Source organism: Fulmarus glacialis, unplaced genomic scaffold, assembly GCF_000690835.1.
Source record: "Fulmarus glacialis isolate BGI_N327 unplaced genomic scaffold, ASM69083v1 scaffold30824, whole genome shotgun sequence".
In the NCBI taxonomy this organism is placed as follows: domain Eukaryota; kingdom Metazoa; phylum Chordata; class Aves; order Procellariiformes; family Procellariidae; genus Fulmarus; species Fulmarus glacialis.
In genome coordinates, this window is record NW_009207885.1 from 2494 (window position 1) to 25835 (window position 23342).

At 36.7% G+C, this 23342-nt stretch overlaps 1 protein-coding gene across 1 annotated transcript in view; it reads left to right on the forward strand.

The window, feature by feature from the left end:
* Window positions 1–6964: 6964 nt before the first annotated feature.
* The window catches only part of TM9SF3 (transmembrane 9 superfamily member 3), a 38877-nt gene continuing 22499 nt past the window's right edge, over window positions 6965–23342 (forward strand). The window contains exons 1-4 of the mRNA XM_009576300.1: window positions 6965–7154; window positions 14767–14889; window positions 19403–19563; window positions 22373–22450. Coding sequence (XP_009574595.1) covers window positions 6989–7154; window positions 14767–14889; window positions 19403–19563; window positions 22373–22450 — 528 coding nt within the window. The 5' untranslated portion in view covers window positions 6965–6988. The remainder of the gene's footprint in view (window positions 7155–14766; window positions 14890–19402; window positions 19564–22372; window positions 22451–23342) is intronic.

Genomic DNA, 23342 nt, shown 5'->3' on the forward strand with positions numbered 1-23342 from the left:
GATAAAGACTTGGGTATTTAAAATCAATAGTAAGTGAAGAGAAACTGGGATTTGACACAGCATTTAAAATCTTCGTTATCAAAAGACAGTGCAGCAGCGTAACTTCAGACCACAACAGAACAATTTATCAGAAACTAACTGAATACTTGTCTGCTGATTCTTTAACTTATTTTCATGCTTCAGAGTGTGTCATGTACCTGGTTTTTGCCTGTATTCTGGTAATTGCACCATTTTTTGACAGTTGGCCTTTTACTTGTGGAAGTGATAGTGTAGATGAGATACTGGTGGCCTCATCACAATATATGCTGATCCTGCAGAAGTAGGGTCGGTGGGCTCCTGCCTGGCCTTTGCTTTCACGTCTTTTGTTGCTAGACTTGTTGGAGTTGATGATAAAATATACAAACCATAAAAATACTCTGAAATACCTGGGGTTTTTGTTGCGGGGGAATAGTCTAGGGAATAGGTGGCATTTTAATTTTAATGTTGCTTCAATTTAATTATCAGTACTCTGTAAGCATGGAAATACATGACAAACATTGAAAAAATAAACAAAACACAGTCTGTACTGCATAGCAAAATTCCTAATTTATAATGTTTGAGAAAAGCTTTTTTTTTTTGACTTCTAACCTGATGAAGTATGTTAAAGCCCTGAGACTGTAAAGCTTGTTTGAAATTAATGCATAAAATAATGGAATTTGTATGGTATCTGTAAATTGTTGTTTAGAGGAACACTGTAGAAGACATTTCAGTGCATGTAAAATACCTCTTTGCATAAAAAGTTGTGTGCAGACGAGTAGCTTCATTCCTTTTTCAAGTTCTCATGGTTCCATTTTGAAGAGGTGAAATAAATGTCACAGAAGCAGGACGTGGTGTGCCTGAGCAACCTCGTGCCTCTAGGAAGTGTAACAGTAAAAGGACTGCTTGTACAAAGTTCAGACTGTGTTGCTGGTACAGTTGTAGCCATGTTTTGGTGAGGCCTAAAATTTGGAAGAAATGAAAAGATGTTACTAGAAATAACTGCTCTATCCGAAGGAGAGCATGAGGCTGAAATCCACAGTTTAATAGACTATGGATGCGAGCCGCAAAAATTGTGCATTATCACAGTGCTTGATAGATAGAATATCTGTAAGATACTGGGGACTAGAAGCCTGGGATATTACTCACCAGTTGAGTCTTACTTGCTCCTTCTCCTATTTCTTGTCCTGCTTCTGCAGCTTTTCTCTGCCGGTAACAGATAATGTTGGTCCTTTTTTCCCCTGAAATATGTGCTGGTGTTTAATGAACTGCTTTCGGGAAGGCCTCAATCCAAACTTTAACTTGAGAAAAGGAGTAAAATTGCATGCTTTCTGAAACAAACTATCTTGATTTGAATTGATTTTGCTGAATCATCACATAAGATTTGGTAGTTGTAATCCTCTCTGTGCCTCCATTTTTTTTTTTTTGCAAAGTGTTTTTCATGGTTTACAAAGAATATCAACAACCTGCCAGTCTCATATCCTTTTCTGCAGCCTTTCATATGCTGACTTAATCTAGCCTTAATTGTTTTATAGAATAAATAGTTTATTTCTTTCTAGGGCTACCATGCTAATTTCTATGGTTGTGCAAAGAAGACATTAAGTTGTGTTCCACGTCACGAGTACCCTATTGGGTAACAGGAAAGAAAAATGCATGTACTGTACTGAAGATAGTCTCAGCATTGCTATGCTTGGGTAGTTTTTAAACCGTACTGATGTATGGAAATTGTATTAAGCCTCAAAGTGGCGCACAGACCTGAGTTTTCAGCAGTTGCATTGTCATGGAAGAAGTCCACGCTTTACCGGGTCAAACTGCGCAAGCGTCGTGCCAGTTTAATGTTCTGCAGAGAACTAGAATGGTAGTGTTGCCGGTAGGGATGGGTTTAACATGATTTTAGCTTGCACATGCACAACATCTCCATAGCCCAGTGCTCTGAACAGGCAGTGTGACCATATTGTGCTGCTTTGGAACAGATGTCCCCAGCTGTGATGAGGGTTGTAGCCAATACGTGATTGCACTTGAGGTGCAGATTGGTCCTCCACCACCTGGGTGGCAAATACGGAAAAAAGTTTCTGAAGGTTTACCTCCCATTAATCAGATTGTACCAGCATATGGTAGGTAACTTGTGTTGATGCTGAGACTTGTTCAGGCTGCTGGTGTGTTTTTGCACAGTTGAAATAGATCATTATATACTCCATAGAGTTACTGAAATTACTGAGCTGAAACAAGCTTAGTGCAGAAAAAGATGCAAAGCCAAGCTTGCTGTGCTTACAGAATGAGTACTACATTTTTCTTAAATTATACTGAGTAAAAGGTATTTAAAATGGTGTTTTGTGGTCTTCTCTCATATTTGGAAGTAGCGAGCTCTGTGAATTCTGGCACCGTTACTAAGTTGTTAAATGGTTGTGTCTGTGAATTTTATTAGGATCTCTGAGCTATATGCAGTATATTGTCCCTTCATATGAACCAAAACCAGAAGAGCTTGCTGAGGTATACCAGGGTAGGGCTTGCAGCGTCTTATTTATTGACCTTTTTTGCCTTGTCAGTAACTGTGTTCTTAACAGGACACTGGTGTCCATCTTCTGGCATATGAAAAGCTGCCTTTCCACTATCTAATTCTGTGCAAACAAGTCAGGAAAGAGAATGAAGAACTAAAAAGAATTTCTGAAATAGCAGTACTTCAGTACAGCAAAATAAGTCCTTCATGTTAGGAAGACATTTGGCACTTGTTTTCATAAGGGATAAAGATAAAATTGCATTGACGCATAAGTGTACCTCTAGATATTAGATTTACGTCACTCAAATTATCTGGCGTCTACCCTGCAGATCATTAATTTTACTTAAAATTATTTTACCATTTGACATGCTACTTCATTACTACTTGTCCCTGTTGCAAGCTTCAGCAGTTTAGATACAGCTGTAATAGGAATATGTTTGTTTCTTTTCTAGAAGTCCTATAGCAGTGATGGGTCAAATAGTAGCTCAGGACCATTATCATACGTGAAATGAGAGCAAGAAATTTTTATTTAGATCTTTTATGATGACAGCTATTCTTGGCGAATTTAACTCGCTGGACATGTGACGTGGATATTCTTGCTCATTGTAGTCGACTTCCACTTGTGTTTGTTCCATACCTGTATTGGTAGGGAGTTCTTGACACTTTTTTCATGTTTTCTGGGATCTGGTGGAATCTCAATGAGTCAAAATATTTTGCTTGCTGATTATGTAGCAGAAGATAAGGAAACTATCACACTTACAAGTATGCAAGTTTTATATTGCTGTATAACAATTTTTGAAAGAGACCATTGGACTCTTCGCATCCTGTCTTATTCCGTGTTGATTTTGACGATGAGTTATTGCTGACTTGCCTGCTAGGGTTAACAGAAGGCAATAGGATTTGGATTTGCTCTGTTGCGTTCAAAGCTCAGAGGGTACAGTTGAACAGTTGCTCATCAACCAGTATCAGAACAGTAAAAATAAGAATTTGGGGTTCTTCTGTTTTGTTGTTTTGTCCAGTGTGTCTAAGGCTGATCAGTTCCTGATGAAATGAGAATATTTTCTTCAATGTGTTCTTTCTGCCAAGAATGAAAGGTGGTGCTATGGAGCTGAAATTTTCTTCCTGTTTTCTATGGCTATGAGTTCTCCACAGTTTGCAGGAGACTCCACATATGCTGAAACAAGCTATAAAAGACCATAACAACAGTTGAAACTACTGCAAGACTGGCGATGAATGTGCTGACCAAAATCTGACTGGTACTGATACAGCGTACCTGAGTGCTGTGCCTCCCTTGGAACCAGGGCTTTCTTTAGCAAGTTATTTTATGTTATCTCTCTCATAGTGTGACATTTTTGCTGGAAGGTATGTTGTATGTTGGCCTTCTCTGAACCTAGAAATCCCCATACAGAGGTGACAGAACAGTCCTACAAGATATTCTAGTTCTTTGTCTTGCATAAATAAGAATTGTTTTCCTGTGTGTTGACACTGTTATTTATTGTAGATGCTTTAATATTGTGAAGGCAGTAATGAAAAAGAAAAAAAAAAAAGCCCCCAAAAACCCAAACCACCACAAACTTGAACTCTTTGATAGCACTGAGTTCTTGCCACCAAATTACCCTACCACTAGGGTAAGATCATAAGGATGAGATATGTCATGACAGGGAAACGTATTTAAACGTGAAAGCTCATCTTTATAATTGAGAATGAGCAAAACCCAATAAATGTAGGGAGAAGAAAATCTGTTTGAGTTTCTACTAGACACCACCACCACCCCCAAATTTAAGCTGAAGTTCCTTAGGCTGGGTTTCTTTCTTACAGCCCTCTTAATTTGGGAGGGCACTGGGAGCACCTGATGGACTGCAAATTCCTATAACTAGGGACTTGCTGGTTGTGCGTGAGGTGTAGCCTGGGATGGCTGAGGTACTGTGTTCATTTATGTAGCAGTCCTGAACAGCTTTCTCTTGTGCTGTTCTGGGATGGTTGTGAGAAAGGAGGAAGTAATAAATATAGACTGAATTCTTTGCTTATGTTTGGTTTGGTCCCTTTTCTCTCCAGAGCAGACTGATGGCATCTCAGAGTCAGTGTGGGAAAACCTCGTAGGCTCTGAAGGAGAGCTAAGCATTATGCAGACAAAAGACAAACAAAGACCAAATTTGTTATTGTAGATGTTGTAATTACAATGTAGTTACATTCTTGGATCAGAAAATTTAACAAGATTTTGAATAATATGTTCTTAAGAAGTTGGTTTCTGTCACTTGAAGGTGATCTGGTATAGTTCCAAAAACGCAGAGGTCCCAACACAGTATGAAGCAGGTCAGAAACAGGAAGCTAAGTAAAGCAGTGGTCAGTGCTTTCTTTATTCAGGTACTGTCAAAGATGAATTCATAGACCTAAGGATGTTGTCATATTCTATTACTGAAGATTGTACAGAGACGTAGCTCGGTTCAATGTAAGCTGTTGCATGCTAAACTGGGCTCTTGACAAGTTAAGACCATTTTGAGAAAGGGCTGAAAGTATGTTCTGCAGCTGCTAGAGGAAGAAACAGAAGACGTGCTAGGCATAACAGATTAGAAAGAGATATGGAGCAACTTGTCCCTTGCTACATTGGCAAGAGCTAGAGGTGATATCATAGTGCAGATTCTCCACTATCTGCTTCTGCTGCTGAGGGGGCTGGAACTGTGATTTTTCTTTCTTTCTTCCTTCTTTCCCAACTTTCTGTGAAGTTGGACAACTGTGCTGCGCTGGTTGCTGGCAGAGGGGAGGAATGTCTGCCTTCTCTTGCTGTGTTGTTTACTCTTTCTTTGCTCTGTCATTGACATTCTTTACCTGTCAGAATTGTTCTGAAGTATATGGTCTGCAAATGGGCAGGTTTGTGAAACTTACAAGTGTTTGGTCTCTGCTGCAGCTCAGAATGAGATTAGTAAAATATTTAAAGTTTCTTGTTGGAGATCACTCACATAAGAGGCTGGAATGACCCTTGTGCATCTTTGTAAACAAAAAGATGAGGCTTGTAATTGAGATGACATGTTAGTATAAAGGGATTAAATTATTTTCCAAAGCATGTTTGTTTAAATCCTTGAGTTTAACTTTTAAACACCTCATCTGAAGAATTTATTGCATTCCATGTGTAACCAATTATTTCTGACTTAACCTGTCAGTGTGACTGTGGTTATTCAGAATAAATGGAGTTGAAGCCTCTGTTCATTTGTTAAAAAGGGAGATGCAGAACTGTATTCAGTATTTCAGCTGTGCTCTATGAAATAGTTACAGCTAATTAACATTTGACTTTCTTTTCCTCTCCAGTGTGTTCTGTGTTTGCATATTGGTTTTAGAATAGTACTTTATTCTTCTGTACTTTAAAAAAAAATTGGGATCTATATGGTGATTGTGCTTGCATGTGTGTACAGTTATAAGCAGGGTTTTTTCCTGCCTTAAAAGTTAGATCACTGTCCCTCCTAATCTGTTGAAATTGTAGTAGGTGGAGGAGTTGTGTTGGGTGAGAGGCTTTGTAGTAACCAGCAAACCTGATACCTTATCCAGATGCATTCCGATATAGTGCAAGTAATGATTTCAAATCACTTAATTCTCCTGAATTCATGCAGTATTTGAATACTGATAGATGAATGGCTTTAAGGACTTTTTTGTTGTTGAAAAGTTATAAGGCCTTGAAAAAAATTACTGGAATAAGTTTTACTGGCTAACAGTAGCTGTGGAAGGTGAAGGGTGGATGTTCCCACAGAATTTCATGGCAGCCACCAGATCCTTGCTGTTCTGTTTTTTCATTGTGAGAATGTTGGAAATGCATCAAAATACAGTCCTTCTGTCTGACTTTTTTGTCTCTTGGCTACTGTAGGTATGCCACAGTTTAATTTTAGTGCTTCCGGTGCGGCATTGTGCTCTTCTGGGAATTTCAAATGTAATTTATACCATTACAAAAATGAAAAGCAGTTGTGTTTTAGGAAAATTCAGTATATCTGTTACCATGGGTAGATTGCCTGATTTATTTGCTAAGATCTTGTTTGACAGGATGTTAGTCTGATACTTCCTTTCTCTCAGTGGAGATGAGTAGAGTTTTACTTTTAACCAATGTGTGTTTCACAAAAATCGTAAAAACTTATTTACTTTTGAGACTTCTGCTTTTCTCCACTTCTGCTCTCTGCATCTTCTGCTTCTCTGTTAAATTTGTATGAATCCCCCTCTTCTGATACTTCAGTGATAGGCTTTAAGAAACTGTATTATCAACTAAGCCTTTTTTTTTTGTGGGAAAGCAGTCTGAAAAATCTTATCCTAGAATCCCTGCCAGACAAAGACAAAAATACCTGACTGTCTTTAAATGTAACTGTTGCCTGTGATTGAACTAACCTTGCTAGTTAATATGAATGAGAGTTTCTTGAATATTTTTATTCTGCTGGGCTTCTCATCTAACTCAATAACTTTATTTTTCAGTACCAAGATAAAGAGGAAGTTGTTTTATGGATGAATACAGTAGGACCCTACCACAATCGCCAAGAAACATACAAATACTTCTCCCTTCCTTTCTGTGTGGGATCAAAAAAAAGCATCAGCCATTACCATGAAACCCTAGGAGAGGCACTTCAAGGAGTTGAATTGGAATTTAGTGGTCTTGACATCAAATTTAAAGGTAAGCAATTGAAAGTGCATTTAGTCACTTAAAAAAACCCACAAACCCTTAAAACTTGATTCTTGAATTAGAAGGACTGAAAGTTTGTTGCTGCTAGCAACTGAGTGTATTTCGTATTGTTGCTTGAAATGCCCTGCAAGTTTGTCTGTTACCATTGGCTTTTCAGTTTACAGTAAAGTTTTCATCTATGTGCCATTTAAGGAAGATGCTTGCAGCAGATACATGCTTCTGAAGTAACGGATTACATTTTATAAAGTAAAACTAAGCTTTCTGCGTATGAATGATTAAAAGTATGTTTACTGGAATTAATATTCTGGAATTATCAATTCTGAAGATGTAGTTTTTTCCTATGATGTTGAATACTTGCAGACTCTCTGCAGTTGGAAAGGAGTAGCAAGGGCTCAACATCTCAAAGTTCTACCTTAACACAAAGTTAATTATTGTATCCTTCTGGTTACTGTCTAGTTTAAAATACCTTTGACAAATACCTTTATATTATTGGCTCTAACTCATATGCCAGTCGGGATGGAGCTGGTCTGTTTTTTTTCTGTTGTATCTTGCCCTTTCCCTCTTTCCATACTGTTCCAGAGATGACATTTAACTTCTTTTGCAAATACATTTCTTGGTGTTAGGGGCTGAGTCTTCTGTTGCATAATTTCTGTGTGTGTGTTTTGGTACCCAGAGTCCTTCAGATATCTGTAACTGGTAGTTGCAGAGCTTCAAATAATAATAGATTCTTTTTGTCTGTATTGAATTTTAACATTTATATATTTAATCCAATTTGAGTTTCTGTGTATATGTTTTTTTTTTTTCTTTGAGGGCTACACTTCATTGCGTCACCAGTGCTTAACTGGACGGAGAACTTAAGCGTAGTATCTCTTGTCTAAGCATTTGCAATCAGATGGGACTTAGTTTCTGTAAGTTACAAAAGTTTTATCCAAAACTGGACATCTGCAAAATAAGAGACTTGATTATGTTTTTGTTATAAGTAGGATAAGTGGAATAAAAGATTAAAAGTTTGTTAAAACAATAAATTCTTCATAAATTTTTAAGTCGCGTAAGGGATAGCATCTCTGCATTAGAGGAATTTGGAGTTGAATCTTTCTTTTAAGAAGGGAACTGTACCTGCACAAACACTGGAAAACAGTCCTGTTACCGGTTTGCAAGACTTGTAGCCTGCTGAAGGTTTTATTCAATATAGGGGAAATAGTTTTCCTGTCAAACCGCATAGCATATGCTCAGAAATGCAAAATGGAAAGAACAGAGAAGGCAACTGGCAGCAATTCAACATGGCTGTGAAGATTAAGTAAAACTTCTATTGTCAGAATATGATAAATATTTATTTTTACAGCCAGTTATATGTGTAATTTTTACTTCCTTTAATTGCCGCATCTTTACAAAGAGATTGTGTTATTCCAGTGACAAGTGCACTCTCTAGATGCAGCACCAAATTGAAAAGACTGGAAGGTTTGTGAGTCAATGTTTACTGTTATGAAGTGTCCTATTCCCAGATTTATTTTCTGAAGATTATCCATAGTTAATTTATTCTAAAAGCTAGAGCCTCTGTTGTCCCAGAAGTACGTGCAGTAGTCAGACTGGTTTAGATTTGTAAAGCATGTTCATCTAATTTTTCCTGAAATAACATGAGATAGATGAAACTTTCAGTTTATCTTTTGTCTCCTCTTGTGACCACTTTATAATCTGTAGTCAGATGTAGTTTAGCTTTCCAGAGTATTTTCTGCCATTTCTGAGGGAAATATGCAGAAGCAGAGCATTGGACAAATCCATTCTTCTGTGAATACACTCTCAAATACTTCTGTAAAGTACTTTAATAATGGAGAAATTAATGAGTTTCTGTTTCAGTAATTCTTTAACACTTAGGAAAAAGATACTTAAGATATGTTTTCTTAAACAAAAATAAGTACGACTTGGGTAACAAGCTCCAGCTCCTCAATACGTAGAAATTGATACCATTGCTATTTGGTTAAGAGAAGTCTTCTGGAATTAAGAACTACAGGGAGTCAAAGTCATCCTGGACTAACAGAGTGGTGAAAAAGTGCTGTGATTTTTGTACCTTGTGATTGTTTTGGTTTTGATTATGTCCCTGCCAGATTAGTTTATCTGTTGTCTTCCACAGTTCTTTACAACAGGTAAACCTGTTTTCCTGAGTCTTATTTTGCTTTCAGGTTAGGCGTTTCAAATTCTGATTCACAACTGCTTGTGCTGATGTTTTGACACAGAAAGCTTTAGATTTTCTTTATCATAGGTATTATCTATTGCAATTTCTTCAGAGTTTAAGGTCTTATCTTCCACTCATACTAGTTTTTTCAGCTCTAATTGCACCTCTAATTGTTTTACTAGTGCATACCAGGTATGTAGTTGCTATATTGGGTATATTCTTCCAGACAGACTGGGCATGATGTTGTTCAAAAGAGGCTTTGAATGGGTACGAAAGAGTAGAGATTTCAAAAAGAATCAGGTGTTTATGGCTTGTAAGTGTAAGTGATTGATGTGCTAGTACATTTCCCAGCAGGTTGGGATATTCCTGTTCATCCATGTCCTTTGTTGCTTTTAAAAATTGTATTATTATTAACACATTGGTGCTCTGTGTAGATTGCCAATCTGTATTGGACCTGCAGTGAATTTAACTAGGAACCAAAGTGGCTGCAGGTCAGATGTTTTTTATAAAGCAGATGGTGCATGGTAGCTGGTTGATGACTAAGTATCTGTACATGATCTGGGAAGCTGTCCATGTGCAATTCTAGTTTTTTCCCTTACAATCTGTGTCCTCTGGATGAAAGTTGAAGACAATAATCTCTGCTGTTAGCTGGCATCCAGCAGCTTCTGTAGCAGGAAGTGCTTTCGTATTTCTGGCAGTGGATCCATGAAGTGAAATCTGAATGGGAGTCAACTCTATTTTACTATATTTAATCTGCTATTAAAAGTATTAAAATATCCTTTTTTCCAAATTTCAGAGTAACAAGTATAAATTAATTGTAGCAGTAGTTATTAGTACTTATTTAATATAAAATTATGTAAAATTTGTTGAAATCCAAATCCCCGTGATACACTGGTTTTTAAACTAAAAACCCAGAACAAAAGATTGCTATCTGAGATTCATTTTTAACAGGCTTAAAAGCTGCCATAAAACCAGTACAATTTATATCCAATGCATGTAAGAAAATTTAAATTTCATAGACCAGCCCTTAAAATTTAGCATTTGTGTAAAGAATTCTTTTCTTGAAATGTGATGGTAGCTCAGTTTTTGGTGACTCTTTAATGGTAGATCTTGTTCTTGGCTGAAGTGTTCACTTTTTAAAAAAAAATTGTAACTGGATTATATTAGTGAAATTGAAATTTTTTTGTAATGGATAAATTTTATTTCATTGTTGTGATTGATCCATCTTCCCACCTCTGCACCAGTGGTCCAGAAGTTGCTGCAATGAAGTTGAAACAGTTTTGTTGGTGATTTGTGGTTTTTTTTTTTTAATTAGTAAATAGAAGCTTATGTTTTGGCACTAATAGATTTATATGTTCTTAAGTAAAAGATACGGCTTCAAGGAGTGTTGAGTATCTAAAATCTACAGCTGAAATAATTAAGAGCTGCTCAAGTACCTTTCAATAATCATTTAGATGCTTGAATATGCATCTAAATACCTAACCATAGGCACCTGCTTTTCAAAATGTTGGCGTGACCATCTGAAAGACTTGTACAGATTTTCTTTATGAATACGTGAATTAGATCTAAGTTCTGAGTTAACAGGTAATCATGGTTTTCCTCATGTGTGTTTGGGATTATGGCAAGACTAACAATTAAAGGTATTTTTCCTCTTTAAAGAGTGTTGTAAGAGTATAAGTTAGACTTGGATTATATACTTTTAGGTTTTTATGCTCTAGAGTGAGTAAAGGGGAATTAGAATTGTTCTAATAAATTAGCTTCTGCAATAAAAACCAGTTCCCTTCTTCTCAACATAGTTTGACTGGACAGTAGTAGCAGGTAAGCGTGAAACTGCATGTTCTTCATCATATTCAAAGAATTATTTAGGCTGCAGCTGTCAGTAACTGAAGTACCATAGACTGCATAAGTAAAACTGTCCATTGAATCAGTGGACCTTGCCTGTATTTTTGAAACAGAATAAGAAAATTATGGCTCTGCAGAAATGTGTTCTGCTGAGAATTGAGGTTTGCACTTGAATGCTTGTAGTGGTGACTGGTGGGGCAAATCTACAGTGTATTCAAGAATCCATGAAGTAGTGTTTCTTCTTGTATTTAAAAATGTGTCATGTGAAAGGCTACCTGCGACCATATAGGATAGCTGGACTTCCCTTTTGTTACAAATATGGACAATGTTGTTCTTATATCACAGGTCTCAAATCTGTATAAATATCTTTGTGAAGAAAGTAATGGATTATTAACATACACTTATATTATAATATGACTTTAGGTTTTCAGTTGGCTTAATTCTCTTGTCAAGCTAAATTTAGAGTAATAATGCTTTTTATGTAGTATGTCAAGTTCTTTATTCAAGAATTTGAATTGACATCTTCTACATTACATCTGAGACCTAGTGAATTATTAAATGTATTGAACATTTGGATCGTAGCGACTTCAATGAGAAAATTAATTTTTGACATTGCCATACAATACCAATTAGAGAATATGAATTTAAAGGGGAAAAGGGTTTTTTAACATACTTGAATTTTGGGCTTATTTAGAAATGTTATTAACTGACCATACTTCTAAGCGAGAACTCCTTGCCCAAGACTTCCTTCTACAACACCTTTAGAAAATATGGCAGCCATTCAGGATGATGTTCAGTGTTGTACTAGGAGATGGTCAAATATAATGAGGTTTTATATGGTTATGGTTTATATGTTTGAATAAAACCCGATTGATCTGACTTCATAGGAAATTTGAAATCTGGCATAAGCACACCTGCTTTTGTAATCAGTCTTGCTTTCATGCCCTTTTAAAATTTGCTTAATGTGCTATTGACGTTACTGAAGCTGTATTATATAGCAGATGTTACCTCTTTTACGTCCCTGATGTAGACACAACACAAAATATACCTCTGACTTCACAGTCCTCTTGGATGCACACACAACCATAACTTGGATAAGCACTAACATATGCAAAACTTTAGATCTGGTAAAGCTGTAGGGAAGTAGACTTCAGCTTCCCCAGCCACTGAATGTTCTTCTGAACTGCTTTCACGTAATCATTTAACACAGTGGACTTAAGCTTAACCATCTAATGCTGTCCTGTAACTAAACGACAGCTTCACCGTTCTCAGTAGCTGGAGAAAGGAGCACTTGTCTTCATTCCTCTTGCCTTCATTCACTTGTTTTAGGGGAAGGTGAGGGGAACAGTACTGTGTAGTATGGCTGACAGTGAAATCACATACCATATGTAAAGTCACACCTATGTTTTGCAAGAATTGAATGAGGTTGTTTCTAATGATTCTGCTGGGGTTTTGTGTATGTGCACTGGAGTAACTCGTAACATAGTTGATCCACAGTTGATTGTAATATCACTGTGATGTCTTTTGGCGTTCTGAATACCGGGAGTAAAATCGCATAAAAATGGATGAAGACAGTTTTTTGGTGGCATGCTGCTATCTGCAGCCTGGTTGGATGTCAGTACAGTCATTTAACTTCAAATGATATTTCAAAGTCCTTTTTTTTTTTTTTTTTTTTTTCCTACATTTTGAAGCATTCGTATCTCAGAACTAATCAGAAACTCAGCCTTATACAAATCTATCAATCAGGAACAGTCACTGGAGAGAGAGCTATTTCAGGGGTCTGAAAGCCTTGTGAGTTAAAAAATTTAACATTAGAAAGACGTTATCCTTTGTTTGAATATAGTATGAAACTGCTAAAGAATGACAATAAAGTGCCAAGTATTTTGGAAAGAATTAGTCCCTACTTAGCAACAAATCCAGAAGATAGGGATTCTGATTTTTTTTTTTTTTTTCCTTTTAATTAATGTCAAGATGACTCAAAAAAATCTGTTAAAGTGAAAAAGTGCCAAGCAGAGGCATTTTTTTGGGGAACATAGTCCAAAAAGTATAGGATCCAGCTCAGTAGTCATAAATGAGGCCTGAATTTGTAAGTCTGTGTTTCAGCTGTGGTGCCAGCTTTGACAGCTTCCCTCTCCTGAATGTACCAGTTCGGGTCCTGGAGTTGTCTAAAAGTCTTGTTGGGACAGTCGTTGACTTGAATGGTTTTGTTTTTCTCTTTTGTCCCAGCAAAAGGTTTATTGCCTAATAATCATAAAAATGATTCCCTCCCCCCCCAGTGAAAAAATGAAGCTTAGAGTGCATTCATTAGGTCTTGGAAGAAACAAAAATAGAAAATACTAAAGTTTTTGTAAGAAATAGGAGAAAGATGCATCCATTCCAGAATAGCCAGGGGCACTATTTTCTCTAGGACTACAGGAAATCACTGCAACTATGCAGGACTGCTCTTGGCTGGTTCTTACTGTCTTGCTTCACCAGGCTTTGCTTCAGTTTTGCTTGACCAGGCATACTGTGCATATTTTCATTTTGACAAATTGTCATTATCAGAGAAATAATGTTGTGTGTTAGAAATATTCTACTTGCTGGTGCTTTTTTTGTGCAGATGATTTGATTTTCTTTCTAAGCTTTATATTGCCGTTAGTGTATAGGAGAAAGTAAGCTGAATTTTGATACAGATTAGAGCTGTACTTGGGGCACAAATTAATTTTATCTACTAGAAATGGGTCCTTGATTCCAGTGATGACAAAAAGAGGAGGGAGGGGGAGCTGGAATTATTTACGTTCACTTTGTTTCACATATTTGCAGAGTGAAAACATTCACTAAGAAGCAAATAGATTTTTTTGTCTCTAAATCTGTTGCTGCCGGAATTCTTGTAAATATGAGCTCTTTTGTCTTGTTTCATTTGAAAAGGAAACATTAGGGAAGGAAATTGGGCTGTGAAAAAACGGCTGCTAACTGCATTACTTATGAATTGTAGATGGGGAAAAATAGCTTTCTGGCTCAAAGAGGTGGATTTATTTTATTTCCAAATGCAGCCTCTTGCGCATTCTTTGCGTTATTCCTATTTTTGTCTTCTGTCCTTTTTCTCTACCTTTACCACGATTGCTTTGTTTCTTCCTTTATGGTAGTTTCTTGAAAATTGCTGAGAACTTTAAAAAGTTTTCGTTTTTACAAACAGTATTGCTAGTCAGTGAGCCTTATTATACTAAAATGGAGAGATAATATCGTACACAGTTTTAGGTATTTGTTAATAATTTCATACCTCTTGTTAAAGAGGTCTCATGATCTGTCCAGGTAAAGCTGCCATCAGCAAATGGATCTCAATTTAGTGTGGGTGAAGCCACAAAAGGATACTTTGAAACCTTTCCTTATCCAGTCTGTGGGCAACTTCTGCAGGTGGAAAGTTAGAACTACAAAAACAATCATGTAATTGCTTTAATGGTTCTTTTTTAAATGTCCTTTTTTGTTACCTACTTGAGGATAGCCAGGAGGGGGTTAAAGACTCCAGCAATGTCCATTCCTTCATTTGCTTGGTTTGCCTTGCTTTGAGCCAGCTCATTAATAAATCATTAACTGTGCTTTAATTTTTTGCAGACGATGTAATGCAGACTACTTACTGTGAAATTGACTTGGACAAAGGCAGAAGAGATGCATTTGTTTATGCTATCAAAAATCACTATTGGTACCAGATGTATATTGATGACTTGCCGATATGGGGTGAGTGATACTATGCATAAACAAATTGATTACAACTACGGGAGTCCTGTGCTAGTGGGGTTCATGAAGTAATTTAATGATTAAACTTCATTATGAGAATCTCACAAGTATGTAGAACTTACGTAACCAAATAATACAAATAAGTTGAAGGATTATTGCATTGAAAGTACAGTTGGATGGCTTATACTAGTGAACTACAACAACAATGAAAAGCTCTTTTGTTTCTCAAGCACTGATGTAATAATACTAAGTTCTTAGGGTTAAATTCTTTTAAATGTTCAAGTAAGTGGTAATTAGGTCAGATATAAGATCCGTGTTAATGTGTTCATGAATAACAGTTTTTTGTATAACTCTTTCAATGTTTTAGCTTTATTTTGCTAGTTCTTGTGTTTATGAATAACACAAGAGTTGTTTGGTTTATTTTTATGGTAATTTAGTAACTTTTAAACAGTTTTGCATGCGCAGTCTGTGGTTATATGAAATAGTTTTATTTTGTTTGTTCTTATACAGTTCTTAAAATTGCACTTGCTGAGTGTTATTAATCTGGGCTTAGACGTACTTGTGTCTTGAATCAAAATTTGTGTCCTTATTGCCATTGTCTCCTAAGCTCTGTGTTTTGTCACTCCCTTGTAACCTGTGATCACATACCTAGTAAAGAGTGCTCTGCAGATTACATTTTGCATTGATAGCAATCAGTCAAACTCCCCAAGCCCTAATCTCCCTGTTGTAGATGTAAACTGAAGGGAAAGGAAAAGCACCACAAAATACTTTGTAAGGTAAGGTCTTTGTTGCCTGTGTTCTGAGAAAGAGGTAAAAAACCCCAACATAAACAAAACCTCGCAACACCTACAAAAATACGTTTCAAGCCACATGACAGAAGTTCTTTGATAGATGGTATTCTGAATAATGTTACCCATCATTCATTCATTCTGACATACACCTTTTTTATCTCTTTCTTATAATTTTAATTGTTTTTATAAAGTAGCTAGCTGTTGAAACATGAGCCCCAGCCTAGTGTTTTATTTATTTATTATTTATCTGCTAGCCAGGAGGGCTCTTGCTTTTTTTAATGTATCTGTTTTTAAGAGATAACGTTATAATGCCTGACAGGAGAAGTACTCATATATTGTATTTGTTCTTTTCAGCTGATTTGCTTAGTGTGTGTAACAGCTCTGTGGCAGGGCTTGGAGTAGACCCTAATTAATCTGTGTGGCTTTTACGATTCTTCTTGCACAATTGCTGGTAGGCTTTTTAAAACATCCATGAGTGACAGTTATTGCTACAATATTTTTAATGCTTTTCGCCTTTCAGCAGAAGATCAGTGAATGATTTTCCTAGACTAGTGGCAGCTATGTAGGCTTTAGACTGCCCAAGGATGATGGATGCTAAGCTGACTTCTTTGCAATCCTGTATGGCTAGTGAGTCTTGGAGATTTTCTTTTTTAGGACTGATTTTTCTGATCTTATTTGGGAATATTTTTTCTCACTTCAAATACTGAAGAGCAAATACTTACTAAATCTTCTACACGCTGACTAAATTTTATGCTCTCAGCTGAAAAATCTGTTTTACTGCATTCCAGTGTTTTTAATGTTCTTCCATAGTATGCTTTGTATGCGCAAGAAGTCATTCCTAATGCTACAGCTAACAAACATGCAGAATCTAGGTATCATCTTCATATGACATTAAGAAGCTGGTTTTGGTAGTTGTTTGGAACCAGGACCTCAAGTTGTGATACTTAATAGATGACAGCAGCATCGTAAGTACTGGTACTATTATGCAAGGATATAATCTGACATCAGGTGTGAAAGCAAGCGGTGCTGAAGATTTTGGCCTGTGTCTCCTGAGGGCTAGGTATAACTAGCAGGATTGCAGATTGGTCAGTCAATATTACCCTGGCTTTTATTCCAAAAAATTAATCAGTTCTTCATGGGGGGCTGAGAAAGGAATGGATACACCTGAACTGATCAGAAGTGTTTATCTGTAAGTCTGAACAAGTCTTTCTGATCTTTGGGTTCCAAGTACAATTTAGAAAACTGTGAATATAGCTTATCTGCATTAATTCTGGTTTTGATGGGTCACTGTTCAACAATAGGAATATTTCAGGCTCTGAATGCTGCCTAAAACTTAAAGCTCTGAGACTTGCTGCTCACTGAACAGTTTTTGTTATATATATTTCTGTTACGAATATGGCATAACTGATACAGTACACATGGCTCCACCAGCTTGTTGGTGTCTTTGACTGCGTTGTATAGACTTGACTAGTACCACGTAATGTGGTGGTAGAGATACCAAGGAAAACTAATATCTTTTGCTCGATTGAATGTCATCGCATAGCTGTTAATTTCAGTAACTGTAATGAAAAACATTATCTACTATCAGGACTGCTTAAAATACATAGGGGTACGAACTTTAGTAATTATGATGGCACCTCTGAAATACTCTGAATACTGAGAAGTCTTTTTTGTTTTATTAAGATAGTGTCCAGAACAGGTTACCCTCAGCTTGCATTAAAAATATCTCATGCTGAAATGGCTTTTTTGTTACTATTTGAAGGCTATCATGTTGATCCACTTCATTTGGATTACCTTTTCTGAGAACCCTGCTAGCCAGCATGTATTGTCTGTACTGTATCACCCAACCCACTCTTTTTTTCATTGTTGATTTGTATCTTGTAGCCAGATTAAACCAAAATTTTGTTCCCTAAATATAAATGGCTAGAGTCCTTTTTTTTGTGCTATCAAAAGAAAGTAGGTATTCTCTGAAGAATTTAAAAGAAAAGGATTCAGGTGGTGTTAATGTTTGCTGAGAATTCTAGGCAACTTCTGTTTAATTCTGTTCTTAAAGCAGACCACTCACTTCTCTGGGCTCATCCAGATGGATTTGTGCCACTCCTCCTGTCTCCTGGCAAACTTTAGTTAAGTTCATGTTTTATGTTCTTCGTGGTTTTCCACCTTGGCAAGGCTTTCTGGTGTCATACACACAACCATTAATATTTGAAATTCTGCTTAAGAAGTCCTCAAAATATCCAGTAAGGAGTACTCTATTTTCAGTAAAGACTAGGCATAAAATAACTTTTCTTAACTGCTGATGACTAAAGGTAGTGACTTCAAACTGCTGTTTGAGGGTTTTGGAAGGTTTACACTTTATTTTCTGACCTGAAAAAGGCAACCAGATCTTTTTAAGTGCATTCAGATAAAATGATTCCATTTTCTGTTTTTTCCTGAATTGCTACCCCACAGTGGAGTGGTTAGGCTTGACTGTCTGTGTTTCAGGACATCTCCCTAAGTATATGGAGCACTGTGTTAGTTCACTCCTTCAGGTAGTGATTGATCAGAATGTCCTTTAAGTAGTTTAGAGGTCTGTATTGTCATGGTTTTGGATACTACCATGGGAACAGATGGTATGCCAGGTGCTAGGCTGTATGGCATAGGCACAAACTGGCACATGTTTCATGTGGATGGCATATACAAGGCAATCCTGACAGATGAGCATGAGTAAAAAACATGACAGAAAAATACCACCGTGAAAATTAAAAAGCACAGGTAATGCACAAGTGCCATTCCTTCATATACTTGCTGCTTCGTGATAACGTGTTCTATATCCTTCACCTACTTGTTTTCCCACTCCCCCCCACCTTTGTATGTCTTGAGTGCTGCATTTATTGTGGTTTTCCATCTTGTAGGTGATCTTTGGTATGATGTTCTTGACATTGAAGATGACGCTTGTAGCCTCTGAACTTGGTGACTGCTAGACTTGACTTTTTTTTTCCCCCCAGCATAGTACATTCTCTGGAATTTTTCTGTAGTAGATTAGACATTTTGCAGAAATTTATTGAAAAGTAAGAACTTAATCATGGCTAATATTGAGTTCAGTTGAGTTCTGATGCTCCAGGAGCATCTGAGCAGCTTTCCATGTTGGAGGTAATAAAAATCTTCAAGTAAATGATAACTTTCTGAATTTTTCAGTGAAAGTAACAGAGACAGTAGTCAAAAACTATTATTCTTGGCAAACATTGGAAGCTTCTGTGCAAATGAGAGCAAAAAGTATGTGTTGGGGAGTCAACTAATGAAGAATACAGAATGAAAGTAAAATTTTTAAGAAGAAGAAAAATGAGTGAAGGGGTAGACGGGAGATGGGAAAATACAGAGGTCTTGTCTAAGGTCTGTTCACAGAAATTAAATCTGTATTCAGCTAGTTGTTTATCGTAAGAATGCAAAATAAAATTAGAGGAACTGTTGTTGTGTCTTCTGTTTCTTCTGCAGTGTTTGTAGCTGCATGCTTTTTTCTTTTAATGCCATTACAAAATGCTTCTTGGCAGATACCTGTGCGTTGAAGATGTAATCCAGGTATTACAGTTGAAAAGAAGAGCATGAGGTCTGCTGTGTTGTCTTTACTGTAGTTATGTTGCCTTTTTAGCTGGCAAAACTTTTGTAATGTATATTTTAAAAAAATTAATAACATAATATTTGAAAAGCATACCTGTAATAGATGCTTACATTTGTTTCCTATGCAGGTATTGTTGGAGAAGCAGATGAAAATGGAGAAGATTATTACCTTTGGACTTACAAAAAACTTGAAATTGGTTACAATGGAAATAGAATTGTAGATGTCAATCTGACCAGTGAAGGAAAGGTGAAATTGGTACCAAACACAAAAATCCAGATGTCATATTCAGTAAGTAATTTGGTGATGCATCTGTAATAAGAAATTCTACATGGTGAAATAGCTCAAAAATAGGTACTGGTATACCTACAACTATGTATTGATACATCAGGCTATATTAGAGAAAGATGCATCTTCACTCCTTCAAATATTTTTTTTTCATTACTGAAAAGCCTTGATAGGTTTATTAAGAATAAATGTAAAATGATGATTTTTGAAACACTTCAAACAAACTGAAGCTTCTATAATCTGCAGAAAAGTGTTGTGGTGGGAAAGGAAGATGTCCCAAAAGGTATGGAGACTAGAAGTATAGAGGACCCCCCCAGTAGGTATGCATTTTCTTAATGTTTGGAGCTCTGACATTCACATCATAGATTTGCACTGGATTCTGTGCTAGGACCAAACCCCACTGCTAGCCTTCATACTGTGCAAGCACTTAGTATCAAAGCTTATTTTGTTTTTGCAATTCCAGTAGAAATTTGTCTTATTTATATAACCTTATTAGTAAGGTTTTCTCTGAAGTCCTCTGCTGTTACATTGAATTGCTATGATAAAAGGTAATGAATAAACAATGTTTGCTAATCTGAGATAATGAATTAAATTTTTCAGTTTTCCTCCTTATTTATTTGATGTTACCTAAATCTGTAATGGTTCACTTCTCCTGTTCACCACATTTGTATACTGAAACTAGTTCTTAATGCATTGCTTTTCTACAATGTGTTAGCAGTAGGTGTCAGCATAATATTTTATTTCAGAGGGTATTCTTGCCACTATTACATTTGTCTTGTGCTGAATGAGTTGTACAGTTTGAAGTGCAGATAATTGGTTTTTATATGTGCTTTCTAGAATTACATTTACACTAATCTCCCTATTTCTACTGCAAAATTGATAGTAGAAATTTTGAAATTTTCAAATTCCACCAGCATTATGAAGTGCATTTGCTCTGTGAATTTAGAGATGGACAGCACTGAGTAGCTGTCAGTAATGAAAATAACATTAGATGTTCCCCTAAAATACTTTTAGTATACAGAGCTCAAGACTTACCTATCCAATTCTGTTGGCATCACGGGGCTGGCGTGTTTAATTCACAGATTGTCTCTGGTGGTGTGTTCTAAGCAGTGCTTCTTAGTGGCAGATGCTCTAATGAGAAATGTATCTGCTTAAAACAATCTTGAAAGCTACTAGTGTTTTGAGCTACTAATGTTGAACAAGGTTGTAATTTGAACTGAAGAACATTAGTATCATACCTTAAAGTGAGTAATACTTGAGTCTTGGGGTTTTTAATCTGTCTCAGGACTGTGGTGAGTGATAGGGGTATTCAATCTACATTTATATGCTTTCTTCTATACTGAATAAGAGAATATCTGTTGGAAAGGATAGTTCCTTGTCATGTATTTTAAAAAGATATGCACAAGGGGGCTGCATTTGTTTCAAGATCACTAAAAGCCCTGATATTTCCTAATCTTGGCATGCTTTTGAAAAAAAATTAGTGTAGATTTGTGTTTAATTTCTGAAATTGCATTTAAAAATTAAAACAAAAACAATCTTGCAAAAATTCTGAAAAACAGTTTGTGCTACCATGTTAGCACCATATAGTTCATTAGTACGATTAAATTTTCCAAATCCAAAGCAGTCCTCTGTGCACCTAGTGGAGTAACTGATAGCAGTAATATGCTGCTACCATGTAATAGTATGGCAATAAACGCATACTTTTCCAGCTGGTTTTAGTGTTATTTATTGGCAATTGAAGTGCCTAGATTGCAGAATCCTGTGGTCTTACAGATTTTAGGTTGCAGCTTTTAGCTTGTAGCTCTTAAGATTTTAATGTCTGTCTTTTAGGGTCCAGCTTGATCCCTTTCCTCCAGTTCCCCTCCAGCCAGCTTGCATCTCGGTTTATGCCCTTTTCTTTCCTATTGGCATCTGTTTTAAATCTGCTTTTCTATCTTCTGATTTCCCTCACTTCTGCTAGACCGCATCTTTTTTCTTGGGCACTGTGTTCAGAGAATTTAGGTACAGATGATTTCACTGCCTACCGGTCTCAGTGCATGGCAGCAAAACAGATCTCAGCTGCTGTTGGGGGAGCAGAAGTAGACGATGTTGTCATCGCTCAGTGAACACTGGTAATGTTCTCCACAAGCCTCTCTTCATACAACGCAGCACATGGAAATGTTGAGAAAAGGGAGTGTGCTGTCAGCAAAAAAAAATCTTGAGAAAAATTCCACTGCTTTCTAGCACGTCATTCTTGAATATATTTAAACATGCTTTCTTTCTCTAACCTTTGTTCTGAAATTTTGGGCAAATCTGGGAGGATTTTTCAAAAGTATTGCCTCATCATTTTACGACTATCTGCTGTGGGGAGAACAACATCATCTTTGAACTATTCGTTTGACAAAACTGAAAAATAGGGTCATTTGATGGATTTGGGTTTTGGCACTGTCAGTATGAGTATCGTTATGATATGAATATAATCATGAAAAGGGTTTGTTGTATTTGACAACTAGAAGTTCGTGTCTGGTTAGTATCACAGAGACAGTGAGAGCTGAGGCAGTGCAAGACGGATTCTTCCTTGTTCTTAAACATAAGCGTAGACAAGATTAGATCCATGAGGCAAGGTGGCAAGGTGGCTGATGTTCATTCTACGTCTGACCTGTAGATATCAGTTTTTAAGAACATCAGTCCCTTGTTTTTACGAAAACCTAGATTCATATTGAAGAAAACATCTGAAGTGGATGACTTCTAAAATGTGTTTTGGGTTTCTCCATGTGAGTATAGCTGAACATATTATAATGAGCTTTTCAAGTGTAAATTTTTCTCTCTTTAGGTGAAATGGAAGAAATCAGATGTGAAGTTTGAAGACCGATTTGACAAGTATCTTGACCCATCTTTCTTTCAGCACAGAGTATGTATTGTTCTAAGACAATCTTACAAAATATCCCTTTGAAATGGTTGCTTTAGTTCAGAAGATGTTGTGGAATTTTTGGATGACATCTTTGAATTTTTGCATGTCCCAGATGTTCTGGGACAATGAAACGGGCAGGTCTAGGACTGTAGGTTTTAAGTGATAGTTCTGTTGCTCAAATAGGATGGCTCCAGTTTTTTAGAGTGCTTCAGTAAATGTGCAGGCAAGCTTCAAGCCTGCAGCAAATACAAGGCAGTTCAAGAAAATACATTCACACGATCAGAAGCAATGAAGTTTCAGGGACACAACTGTGCGACTTGTAAGCTGAAAAGTTGCAATTGGTCATCATATGTATGCTTTTTACTGACGTAAATGCAAAGCAAAAAGCATTAGCCTAAACCAGTTGGCAATATCAGTTGTGATGGTTTAAACCTGTGGTTGTAATCTCCTTAAGGGTAGTATGCTGAGCTATACTACTTTCTGAAATTAGAGGTTTTGGATTCTGTTTGGAGCTCAGTGAAAACCAGAAGATGTGCTTGTCAGAGGCAAAATAATGCTGCTGCACATTTTGGTCCTGTGCAAAGCAATGGTTCCTTTGGCTTTTTGACTCTGAATGTCTCTTTTAAACCTCTTCTCTAGGAAGGCAGCAGTACATCATGTTGCCTTGCCTTTACCAAGGGACAGCCAGTTGTTTGAACTTTGCTGGTGCTTAACTTAAGCTGTGATAACTTCGTCATGAGCAAGCTTGGCTGTTGAAAAGCTTTATGCATGGTGTTTCCCAGGCCAGTTTTAGTGGGACTTTCTACAAATGTAGTGTTAGTTACAATATGGGTTTATTGTTACTTAGCTAGTGCTGACAAGCTGTCCTGCTAGGCAACGATTTATCCTATTG